This window comes from Dermochelys coriacea, chromosome 4 (genome assembly GCF_009764565.3).
Source record: "Dermochelys coriacea isolate rDerCor1 chromosome 4, rDerCor1.pri.v4, whole genome shotgun sequence".
Classification (NCBI taxonomy): Eukaryota; Metazoa; Chordata; order Testudines; family Dermochelyidae; genus Dermochelys; species Dermochelys coriacea.
Genome location: NC_050071.1, coordinates 25,646,543 through 25,659,173, shown reverse-complemented (window position 1 = coordinate 25,659,173; position 12,631 = coordinate 25,646,543). Strand labels below are relative to the sequence as shown.

The window sequence follows — 12,631 nt, the reverse complement described above, 5'->3', positions numbered from 1 at the left end:
AGAGTGCTATAGCAGGGAGAGCCTCAGGCAAGCAGGAGAGGGCCTTGTGGGTCAGTGCCTAGGCAGGGAGGGTACAGGAGAACAGCGATCTGGCTCATTGCTGAGTAGGCGGCTGGGACATGGGTGCTTTTGACTGGCAGCTCCCAGTTAAGGGGAGAGAACAGCCTGGGCTGTGCTAAAGCCCCTCTTCCCTCCCTGCCCCCATTCATGCCCTGGGAGTCCTGGTATCTAGCCCCCCCCCTCCCCCCCAGAGCCCAATACTCTCCCAGTGCTGGGGATAGAACATGAGCATCCTGCTTTACATTTCCCCGCCATGAGCTGCGGCGCATTATACAGCTCTGGCCAAGTTTAAATCAAGATGGGATGTTTTCCTAAGAGATCTGCTCTGGTTCAAGCAGGGATTAATTCAGGGCCTGAGTCAGACAGGGGGACAGATGAGATGATCACAGGGATCCCTTCTGGTTTTGGGATCTAGGAGACCCAGAGCAGCTCATTGTAAGGGCTGACACCACAGTCATCATCAGCTGTGGACGCCTTCTTAGGAGGAGGAGCCAGGCTGATCTCCAGGTGGACAGGGAGTTTCACCACCTGCAGCTGATCAGTGGGTAAAGCAGGGTCAGGAAGTTTATTTAAGGGCCGGATCTAGGCCGGGCTCCCTCTGATGGGGAGGGCTGTGACAGAGAATCTCCTTCAGAAACTACTCCAGCTTGCAGCTAGTTTGGGGTTTTCCAGACTGCCGCTGCCTCCCCCCTTCCCCCCCTTGCTGGTGGGTGGGAACAGTCTTCTCATTGCCAGCCTTGGCTGATCCCTGGTAAGTTTATCCCTATTGGCTTTTGGGACAACATTGTCCTGTAGCTTCACTCGCTCTTTTCCTTCCCTGGTGTACTTACAGGGGGTAACCACATCCTTGGTTTTAGGCCAAACAAACCAAACTCTTCAAGTCTCCTCTCGGAAGAGTCACAAGCTATTTCCCTGAGCATTGTAGTTGTCCTCCTCTGTATTAGTTAGGATTCCTATCTGGGGCCACGGATTGGACCTAGGATTCCAGATGAGGCCTGTCCACAGCATTGAAATGTCTCAGTAGCTCCTGGAAATACATGGCCTGGTATGTCAGCTGAGCATCACAAGGATGGACTCACAAGGAGGAGTGAGCGGAGACGGGGAGGAGGTGGGCGAGTCATATGGGCTTTGCTTGGTTTAGCTGAATATCTGTGACTCTTGTATGCGTTGAGGGTAAAAGTTACTGTGGTTAAACGCTTTTTGCTTTGCTTCCTGTGCAGTCCCCAAAGGGTTAACCAGAGTGCCCACGGGGATCTCCATATAAACAGCCCCCGCACCCTACCCCAGAGGTGGCTGCATCTCCGCACTGGGAGGGGAGGTCCCTGTATAAACAGCTCCTGCACCCCACCCAGAGGTATGAGGATTCATACCCACCCTAATACAGAATATGTCTGTATTAACTGTTGTTATGCTGGAAGATGATAATGGCTCTTTGATCTATAGACAATCACAGACCTGCGTGTGTGACCAGCTTTTCTTTCCAGCGAAGCCAAAGAAGCAATTAAATGCCCCTTTGCTTAGGGATAGCTGGGGAGCCACACCCGCGACACTGGGCCACAGGGCACAGCTGATCAGAATCTGAGGGGGGTGTCTCTGGGACCAGTTGTAGCAGGGTTGTCCGTAGGCTTTATGGGACCCTATCCAGAATTACTAAACTGGCGCCCCTATGCCTGATGGCAGCCCGGGCTCACGTGTGTATTTTAGATATGGGTGGTCTTTTGAAGGATTTATTTAAAAAAAAAAGTCTGAAGATCCAAGCATTTCAGGCTAAAAATGAATCACAGAATATCTGGGTTGGAAGGGACCTCATCTAGTCCAATCCCCCGCTCAAAGCAGGACCAATCCCCAACTAAATCATCCCAGCCAGGGGTTTGTCAAGCCTGACCTTAAAAAATGTAAGAATGGAGATTCCACCAGATTGTGCATCTAAAAATGGATGCAAGGATTATTTTAGAGATGTGATTTTATAATCTTCAGCAACACACTAATGAAATAGTTGGAAAGCAAATGTTAAAGTCCTGTAGACTAACATGTTCTGAGTAAATATTAAAGTAATGCACTACTGTTTTTGTCAGTAATTTCAGAAACTGACAGTATATACCTGGGGGGTTGGCAAATGCCTGTTAAATGGCTTCATTACCACTTGAATGGCTCTTTAATAGGTCTGGCAGGCTGGAAGGGTTTTTCACTCATAAGTAACTAGATCCCATTTGGTGCGAGGGGAGAGGGTTTGCAGGTGGGACTGTGGGGGGGTTGCAGGAGTCAGGGTGTGGGGGGGGCTGGTTATGTGTGATGGGGTACAGAAGTCAGGGAGGGCGTCTGAGGGGGGTATGTATAGGGGGAGTGTGGGGCCCAGTCCTGATTCCACACCCTTCCCCAAGGCCCCTTCCCTGCCCCACCTCCTCCCCCAAGTGCGCTGTGGCCCCGCTCCTCCTCCTCCCTCCTGCAGCCCTGGCCAACAGCTGTTTGGTGGCAGGGGAAGCTCTGGGAGGGGCAGGAACATGGTGTGCTCAGGGGAAGAGACGGGGGAGGGGGGAGCTTGGTGGGTGTGGGCGCAGTCTGCAGCAGAAGCCCCAGGAGCAAGCTTCTGCCCCCGCAGGTGCCCGGCCCTAGGGCCCCCTGTTGTTGCGGGGCCTCGTGTCAGGGCACCCTGTGTTTTATGGTAAATCCACTTCTGTATGCCTAAGGAAGGCCCTGGGTGGTAGACACGGAGACTGGGGGATTGGCTGTGTTCCGGGCAGAAACTTAGCAGAGAAACAGCTCCTTTGGGCTTGGGGTGGGTCAGAGAAGCAGGCTTGGGTTTCGGAGCAACGAAAGGGCCTGGGTGGTTTGATTCCCTCGGGGAACAGGACTGTGTTTATCCCTAGTGAATAACTCGGATTGTGCCAGATGGAAATAGCTTAGCACAGTCCCAAGTAACAGCAGAAGGGCTACCGTAATGCTGCCGATCGTCCGTAGGTCATAATTCTCTCCCCTCTCCGCCCCCCCGGAGCTACCATAATGCTGCTGACAATGTGCACTGTAAAAAGGGGAGGCTGCTACTATAATATTGCTGATAATGTCTACTTCATACTGGGGGCCCCCACCAGGCACAATGGTAATGTGCACTTTGTTCTGGGACAGGGGGGCTTCCCCCAGGCCCTCTAAAAAAGGGGAGTCCATAGGGGCTATTGTAGTGCTGCTGATAATGTGCACTTCATAATGTCCCCCACCTCCAGGTGCTGATGATGATGTGCATGTCATAGTGTCTCCTTCTTAATTTTGGACCTCTATGTGCTACCATAATACTGCTAATCATGCCCATAACGTAAGCGGGCCCTGATTTTGGTCGGCGCTGCAGTAGCTGAAGCCCACACAACAATGATCTCAAGCGGCCCAGCTGCACTGCCTCCTGGCTGTCGCTGTCCTCTCCCACCCCCTCCCTTTTAACTCTTTCTCTCTCATTGCTGCTCTCAGATCAGCACCCTACAGTTCCCGGGGAGTAGGAGTCGCATCACCAGATGAGCACTGCCTGGATGGTATTACTGCTGGAGTCTCTAGAGCCGAAAGGGTTCAAGGGTGAAGTGAGAAAAACCCTCAGAAAGCCCAGCAGCTGTTTGCCTCTGGGCTGGATTCTGCTTTTGATTCCTTCTGCGTAACCCCACTGACGCCACTTCAGACTAGATATCCCCCACCCCGTCTCTCCCCATTGGGTCATTCTAGTTTCACAGGGGTCTAATCAGAGCACCACCCACCGCCATATAGCCGGGTCTCTCCACGAGCCGTTCAGGGACCCGGGCGCTTTGCTGAATTGTAACAACATGTTCGGAATCCTGTCAGCGTTTCCATAGTTTTGGGGGTGTTTTTAATTCACAGAAATAATTCTGCACGAAGAGAGACACTGAGACCAAGGCATATCTCCTTCCTGGCAAAGCGGTGTCGCATGCCAGAGGAGAGGGCGGCCCTTATTTAAGGGCTAGGGGGTGAGGAGGAGCAAAGACCGGGTATACTTCAGCAGCTAATGTACCAACCATTTAAGGCCAATGTCCCATGGTGGCTGGCTTCTTGAAGACATGCCAGGGTCTGGTCTATCCACGATGAGCTTTTTAAAGAAGGAACGCACCTGTAATTAACTGCCCATGTGGCCAGTGGGCAGTGTAGATAATTTATAGTGTTGAGTGCTTGGCTATGCTTTGGTTTGTTATGAAATATATAGAAGAGCCCAAATAATCAAATCAGTCAGGTTTATTGCGGAAAGTCAATAATGGCATAGTAAAGGCTGAAAAGTTCAATAAGATACCTTGACAGAAGGCACCCCTGTATTCACACCCGACACACAATTGTAAAAATCTTTGTACAAAATACGCCTGCTTGAGGTACCATGTGAGAAGTAAAACTTGTTGGTCATTAATGCACAGTAAAATGTATGTAGCAACATTATATGTAAAGTAATGAACGTACAAACCCAAAAGACAAGTTGACATCCCAGCCAGGTGTCATCGCTTATCAAGCAGCCATTTTCTGGCAAGGAAGCAGGCCAGGAAGGTGCAGATGTGATCTTAGCAAAAGACGGTATGAAACCTCTCCCTCTCCTCTTCCGTGTCTCCTTGCTCTCAGCTGGAAAGAGCTTTTAACCAGGAGTCACGCTCAGGAAAATGGTTTTCCAAGGGTGACTGAGTTATAAAAAAGGGGCAAAAACATCTCAGGTTCTCTCTTCTTGTCCATCTCTTTCACCTAAGAGAACAAAAGAAAACAGCTGCGGGACCTCGGGAGCAGATCCTGTCCTGGAACTTGGTCGGCAAAGCTACTGAAACCCTGTGGTAAGAATTTCACCTTGAACATGTCTAGTTTAAGTTGAGTACTAGGGAGCGTTTTATGTTTGTTTTGTTACCATTTAACTTGTACTCTCTGAAAACCTCTTTCTTTGTAGTTAAATGAACTTGCTTTGTTCTTTCATCACAATGCATCCAGTATTGTGAATCGTGCGGGGAACTCCATTTAAGGTGTTGTAGCTCGATGCCCTCGCAGAGGCAATGGACCGAATATATTTGGACAGTGTGGAACAGACATTTCTGCGGGGAAATCCGGGACCGGGAGTGCGTTGGGGTCACCGCGCATGTAGTAATCGATGCTGCCGGAAGCCAGAGCGTGGCTGGTGTTTGCTAACAGGCCACTGGGGGTCAGAATTGCTGGATCGGGGCTGTGGCGATACACAGACGCTCAGGGTGTGACTTGCAAGCCATATGGCTGTTTGGCCCAGCTCGGGAGCCACAGCAGCAAGGCAGCCCACGTTGCAGAGGCGGTCGTGACACAGCTGCTCACCGATCCGGCTCGCACCCCAAAATGTCTCAAGACACCAGTTTCCGGGAAGCCGTCTCACGTGCCATTGTATTTCACGTTAGCAGCATTTGTAGGATGATTTTACAAGTTATAAAACTCTTCACATGTCACGAAAATCCAGTCCATCAATTTGTCCCAGTTCTTGTGCTTGTTGTAAACCTTTCATTCTCCTTGTTTTGGATACTAGCATTCCAGGTTCTGGCCCCAGAAGGAACTTCTGTAACTTGTCCCGGGGAAAAATACAAACATATTTGGGTTTTTGACAAGTGACCTATCTGCCTATGTATGTCACAGGCCAGGCAGTACTATCGCGGCATGTTGCAGAATATGAGAACATAGCTTACCTTGGCGCTCAGACCGGCCTGCGTTCTGCTTACAACGCAGAGCCATCCCAGGGCTGGTGCAATCCACCTCCTGAGACCAGGGGGCTATTTGTTTGATGGGTTAATAAAGGGCTCGGTGACTAGTCACCAATCCCCGGGTTGACTCACTGCTGTCGCTTTGGTGTCTGTGACACAAGGGGGTGAAGAGGGGAGTTAAAAAAATCTCCTGAGTCTGCTATAAACATTCTGGTTCTCCCAAAGAATTTCAGGTGAAAGTGCTGCTCATTAATATTGTTGTGAAATGGTGCACATGTAAGGAGTTAGCTCTGCAAAGTGTATCTCTCTGTTGAGATGCAACTGTAGCATTGTAAAATAGCAGAATGCATGCCTGTTTACATACAAAGAGATGTGAAGTCAAAAGAAAAGGAGCACAGAGTTGAAAACAAGCCCCAGGGGATTATCCTGCCTCAGAGTAAAGAGACATCCTTTCACCCTGCACCTGGGAAGCGAAGGGACAGCATGGATCGTAGGCAACCTTGGTTGAAAAAGCTGCCAGAGGACTTTGGGTGAGAGAAAGGTCTTCAGCCAGGAGGTTAACCTGCTAGTTTAGAAAGTGTGCTGGGATTGCGGTTGTTTAGGTCATGACTTGTTTCCAAACAGGATAATAAATGTATTCTTCTAATCTCGGTGCCTGTGGTTAAGCCAAGTGCGGGTCCTGAGTTAAATCTTTCTTACAAAGCGGTATGTCCTGTTTATTTGGGAAAGCGTTCAGTGGCGGGCAGTGCAGTGGGTGTGCGAACCTAGGTTTTCCCAGCGAGTGGCTCCATAGCAAAGACTCCCTCAGGCTGAGTGGGGCGCCTGTGGCCACCTGACCGAGGCACCTGTCCCAGAGCCCAGCTCCAGGTGTGTAATACAATACCCTCCCACTGCAACCTAGCTGTTCCCTTCTGCACACTGTGGTGTCACATCAAGGGGAAGGCAGCTGTCTGCTCTCTCTTCAAGTGCAGTGGTGGTGGTAAAAAAAAAAGGTGACAGAGGACAATTGGTTATTGCAGGCCTAACATCCTCTGCCCCAGCTGCCGGCGTGCGCTGCTTCCTCTCTCCTCTCCCGTCAGAGTGAGTCAGCTTTTCGTGCAGTGACTCGGTTTCTCTTTCTCAAGCCCCGGGGCACTCTGCTCGCAGGTGGGGAAAGCGACTGGTACAGCCACGCCCTGCATGCTAATAAATCAGCGTCGCCTCCGGCAAGGGGAGCCGGGACACCGACTCGGGTTGCGCATGCGCATTTGAGAACAGCGTCCTCATTGGCTGGGGGGGCGCTACCAATCGGGAGGCACGGGCGGGGTACAAAGCAGGAAGCGGCTCCCGCGTGAGAGAGCAGCGGCTGCTCCAGCAGCTGGAGCAGGGAAGAGGCTGGAACGGCGCGTGTCCAGCTGCCAGCCTTTGAGAACAGTAAGTAAGAGACGGTACCTCTCTGTCTCCCCCGCCCCCCCGCGGGCTGGGGACAAGCCAGAGCCGAGCGAGGCTGTGCTGGCAGCGGAGTTCCTACAAGTAGAGCAGAAGTTGGTTGGGGGTGGGGAGGTTTCTAAAGAGGTGAGGTCCCATCATACTCCCGGAAAGTTAGAACCAAGTAAAAAACTCAGGCAGCGTAGCACGCCTGATCCCTGGCTGTCTTTGTAACAGACCCCTTCTTTCACAAAATGACTTAACTTTAGAAAGAACCACGAATGTAAGAATTTGGTTCCTCCGTGTGTCCTCACACACTTTTATTTGGGGAATGTTAAAACAAATACAACATAACCATTTGTTCCCAGAATTACAGTAGTATTTACAGGTTTCCTAAAAGAAATTTTCCATCTTTATGCACACCCCTCCCTCCTGTGTAATACCATTGACTACACGGGGGAGGGGGGTGTCAATCAATGAAGGCCTAAGTTTTCATAAATTAAATTAAATGGATATATATATGACCTACCAACTTTTGATGCAGTTTCACTCACCAGTGGTTTCTCTGATAAATGAAAGGCTGTTGGTTCACAATCAGTCTTTCAGTGAGAAAGGCTAGACAAATTCAGCCTAATCCAAAAGCCCCTCCCCCAGAACTTGAACCATTGGCTTCTGTTTAAGACACTTTACTTTCAGGCACAGTAACAATATATAGGTCTTTACTTCTAACTGTAAGTTTAAAATTTAAAGCGGTATCTTCTTTTAAACAATCAAAAAATAATGGGGCTTTCACAGAAAGCAACATACATAACAATCTTGAACCAGTTACTGAAATGGTATTTCCCCAGTCCCTGCAAAGGGAGTGGATGAGCCTTTGTGTGTTGATTCTGATTCCTCTTCATGTCCTCTGATCATCAAGGGAAAGTCAGTTTTTATGGGCTTTCATAAGAGATGTTGAATCAGAGTTTAATGTCCTGTGACTCTGACATTTTGGCAAGTGTTTTCTTTACTCGCAGGGCTGTGAGGCGAGAAGCCGGGTTGTGAGCCCAACACTCTGTCATGAGTTTTCCCATTTGTCTTAGGCACTGTGGAAAGAAAACATAAAAAAGAATAGGCAAGGCGTTGCCAGCTGTCATGCAACAAAAATAATGCAAACAGCACAGGTAACATAATAAAATGCTTGCTTTATTTTAAAGGATGTCTTACCTCATCACTGCTCCATCTATTGGGGAATGAGGGACGGAGCTTCTTGATGCACACAACCTCCCGCATGTCCTCGTAGGAGGGGTCAGTGGGCACAAGATCACAGTATGGAAGCTGGTATTCTTCAACTATTCCTGAAAGAAACATTTTCCAGATGCATCATAACTGCAAGATAAAAATCCCACGAGACTAAGGATGTCTGGACTGTATCAAAACTGACCTCAGCAAAGAGAAAAACTAAATCCTCAGCTCCAGCCTACAGTATGAGATTCAGAAGATTAACGAGGTGTGTATATTATTTACACCCTCTCCACAGATCATAAGAAAATTGTACTAATTGTTGGTGAAAAACCCTCAGTGCAAGGAAGCAGAAATTAATAGGCTCCAGGACTGCCCATGTGTTTACCTATCTTAGTTTCAAGGAAAGGTCATGCCCTAGTTACCAACAATATGTTTGCCATTTACCTCCTGACACACATCTCCTTGCTACCTCCCAAAGGATGAGTCCAAAACTGTACATATCGGCCATGATATACGACTGGAAGTGATTCCTATTCAAGCTTTCATCCAGCACCTCAGGAGGCATATAGCGCTTTGTTCCTACCCGAGTGTTTGGTGGTATGTCCACCTCATTTGTATCGCTAAAAGAAAAAAAACAAAGGAAGAAACAATGCAAATGCATAATCTTAACAGAGATGCTGGTAACATTTGTGAGATTTGATTGTTATCTCCTACATTAGCTAAACTAAATCTTCATTAAATGTTGGTTTCTTAACATACTGCACTACCTAATGCTTTAGTCTTAACAATTAATGGAGGAGACAATAACATTTAACTCTCCAAAATCTAGTCAAGTGTTGCACTGAAAAGTGGAGATTTAATGCATAAATAATTGACACACACCATTGGATTTTCTCTCTCTCATTCAGTCAGAGAATGATATAACTGTCTTGTTCTTGTTTTAGAGCAATAAATGGTTGGCTCTAATTTTTTCTTTATGAAGTGTCTTAATTAATCAAGGATACTGGTGCAGATGAATTAACTGATGGAGAAGAACAGAAGGCTGCCTTTATCTGTACTCTAAATAATTTCAATTCCACTCACTCAGGAATGGTTCTAAGAACACAAACTCTTTTAAAACCAACCAGCTGTCATACAGCAACAACTCCCTATCCAATCGCATTTTGTTGTTTAAACACATTTCCATTTTTAAAAATTGAATTTATAAGGCTAGTAGGAAATGAAAAAAAAGCAGCACAACCAGCATACTTTTCAATACTTCAGTGATTCTGTATGGTTTATTCAGATGTTGAATCACAACTACAACTTTAACACCCCCCCGCCCCAATCCTGGTCTCTGCTCTCTCATTTCAGCGTGCAGTAATATTAAGCATGCAATGTATCACATACCTGCCCCTTAAGGATGTATCATATATATTACACACCACAAACAATAGTACAAAAAGATGGGGGGCAGGGATAGCTCAGGGGTTTGAGCATTGGCCTGCTAAACTCGGGGTTGTGAGGGGGCTATTTAGGGGATCTGGGGCAAAAATTGGACTAGATGACCTCCCGAGGTCCCTTTCAATGAAAAACACACAAAGAAATGCATCTAATTTTACTCACCTAATAAATTTAACTGCCAAGCCCAGGTCTGCTATACAGCAGGTTCCATTCTTTTTCACAAGAATGTTCTTACTTTTCAGATCACGGTGGGCAATAGCTGGTTTGCCTTGAGTACTGAAGATCTCAGTGTGCAAGTGGCACAAGCCACTAACTGAGGAATAGGCCAGTTTTAGCATGGCTTTTGTATCCAAGGTAGTGGATTTCAGATAATCATACAGCGAGCCATTCTCATGGTAGTCTGTGATAAGATACAGTTGGGTCCAAGACCCTGTACCTTTAATGTCTGCAGCAATGAATCCTGTGTGTGGGGGGGAAAAATATTTTCAGATTAATATTTTTCAGAGCTTTTGAACACCACACACGACTCTAAATTATCTCTCAGCTACTTGTGTGTTTTCGACTTCTTTATCCTATCTATATTGTATTCAGTTAATGAGGATATGAACCGTGCAAGCATCAGCACATATTAAAAATGTGGATTATACTGCATGAAAAAAGTCTGCAACAATTATTCCGAGTGCTTATATGGCTATATTAAGAACAGCCCATTCTAAAGTTTATCAATGCTTTCTGTCTAATCCCCAAATTAAGGGTTAAATTGTGATCAAAAGGGGAGGGAACATCACACAAAAAAACCCTCTCTGTCCTTTGCTTGCGCAAGGGCAGAGTACAAAAGCAGCTCAGCTAAGCAAGGTGTGCTCAGTTCTTGGTCACTCCCTTCCCAGACAATTACGTCCCTGGAATCACACAAACACCCAGCAGCCACAAGAGAGACGTATCTCCCGACGGCTCTTCCTAGCATAGCGTGGCCCAACATCACCCCCTACAGAGAGCTCAAAGTTACAAAGTGTGTAACTGAGTTTTAAACAAATTCAGTGTTTCTTCTTTTTCAGTTCTACATGGTGTCCTTTACTAAATGTCAAATCCAGTTACTCTCTATCTGCAGGGAGACCCTTAAAATGATTTGCTTTTTGACATCTGCCCCATGGAGAAGAGCATTTTGTGGTTAACTGCAAAGCATGGCAGGTAACAAAATGCATGAAGAAAAGGACATCAGCAATTACGAAGTTATTAGTAAGAATAACGAAGAAACTTAAAACGGTATCATCCCTATCTTTTATTTCATGTGCTTACCCAAAATGTTTTCATGCCTCATCAGGACAGTCTGATAGATTTCTGTCTCTCTGAACCAGCTGGCCTCCTCAGTGGTGAAGAACACTTTTACAGCTACCTTTTCTCCACGCCATTTTCCCATCCAAACTTCTCCATAGCGACCTTTACCTATCTGTTTCACCATCTGAATTTGCTTTGCTATAGTCCTTTGGACCTGTTAAATCCCAAGAAATACAGTTTAAATATACTCCCCAACATGTGTGTTTCATCTCTCTTTATCTGTCTCCTTCTCGCATGCTAAAACATAGGAACCCTTGCACAAAGAGCTGGAATGCATGGGCCTCGCATAGAGTTGGGGGAGATGGAATCTCCCACTGCTTCCCAGAGAATGGAGTACTAGCGCAGGCACTCTGGCCACACCTACAAGCACACGTGACTTTATGCCAGTGGATCAGCATAGGCATAGATATACCTGACAGTTTTAAACATAGGAGCTTAAAGTCAGGATCCTAAATCCATATTTAGGATAACCAACAGAGCTGACCAAAAAACCCGAATTAGCATCCCAGGAAACGTTGATGCTAAATGAGAAGTTCTGGAAAAAAATCAATTTGGAATGCAGTATTTGGATATTTCCAAACTGAAACAAAATATATTTTGGTCCAACATTATTCTGTAGCTAGCCGAGGTGTCGCTGTGCCTTGTGTTTCTGTTTTCCTCTAGGGGCCAGGCCAGCTCCCTCTTCCGTGATGCGTCGGGGGCTCCCATGATGAGTAGGCCAGAGGGGAGACACTGGTGCATCATGCAAGATACAGTCCAACCAGGGAGTCTAGCCCTTAGGCAAATGGAAACATTTCAGCAAAATCAACATTTTCCAATGGAAATTGCATTGACTTTTGAAAAAACAGGGACAGAAAATTCCGAACCAGCTCTAGGAACCGCCCTGATTTTTCAAAATGCCGTGTACCCAGCAGCTCTCATTGACTTTAACAGGAGACAATAGAAGATGCTCAGTGCCTTTAAGAATCAGGGCTGGGATTTTCAGAAGCGTCAGCTCCCAACAGCTAGTGAAGTTTATTGAGTCTCTTTCAAAAATCCTACCCCAATTTTTATTTATGAGCCCATATATGGATTTGGGAGCCTAATTCTGGGCTCCTTCCTATTTGTAAAAATGTCAGCCACAAGTTTTTAGTTAGACTTTGCTAAAACGCAAGCGTTAGGAAGCCTGGTTGGTTACAAACGTATCATTATTATTCATAAAGGGTACTTTTCCCCGAAGCATTAATTTAGGAGCACAGCATAAACTGACATCAATTTCGTCAAGTAGCTTCACTCTGAATAAAAGCTAGATTCAAAGCACCTGCTGACATATATCAGAAGTTTCGTGCAGCCAACAGCACCGCAGAGTAATTTCTGATGAGGATGACAGATCAGACACAGAGTTAAGGAAGACTGACCGCTCATACACTAAACAACTAAACCTGTTATGACTAAAAATTCCACCTTGGGCAATTACAGACTAACTTACCCTCTTGGGAATGAGA

General features: G+C 46.8%; 1 protein-coding gene and 1 long non-coding RNA gene across 6 annotated transcripts in view; one reads left to right on the top strand and one right to left on the bottom strand.

The window, feature by feature from the left end:
- BMPR1B (bone morphogenetic protein receptor type 1B) overlaps window positions 1-12,631 on the bottom strand; it is a 381,540-nt gene that overhangs the window by 6,570 nt on the left and 362,339 nt on the right. For 4 of the 5 annotated variants that reach the window (XM_043512644.1, XM_038400136.2, XM_043512645.1 and 1 more), the window contains 5 exons: window positions 11,109-11,301; window positions 9,975-10,272; window positions 8,814-8,989; window positions 8,352-8,482; window positions 7,363-8,230 (listed from right to left, as the gene is read on the bottom strand). In XM_043512644.1, coding sequence (XP_043368579.1) covers window positions 8,105-8,230; window positions 8,352-8,482; window positions 8,814-8,989; window positions 9,975-10,272; window positions 11,109-11,301 — 924 coding nt within the window. In that variant the 3' untranslated portion in view covers window positions 7,363-8,104. Of the gene's footprint in view, window positions 1-7,362; window positions 8,231-8,351; window positions 8,483-8,813; window positions 8,990-9,974; window positions 10,273-11,108; window positions 11,302-12,631 lie in introns of those variants that run through there. The other variant, XR_006280595.1, reaches the window with a different exon arrangement.
- On the top strand, window positions 653-6,518 carry LOC119854914. The gene is made up of 4 exons (XR_005292679.2): window positions 653-811; window positions 3,517-3,578; window positions 4,779-4,859; window positions 4,970-6,518. It is a non-coding gene; the product is annotated as an uncharacterized LOC119854914 (long non-coding RNA).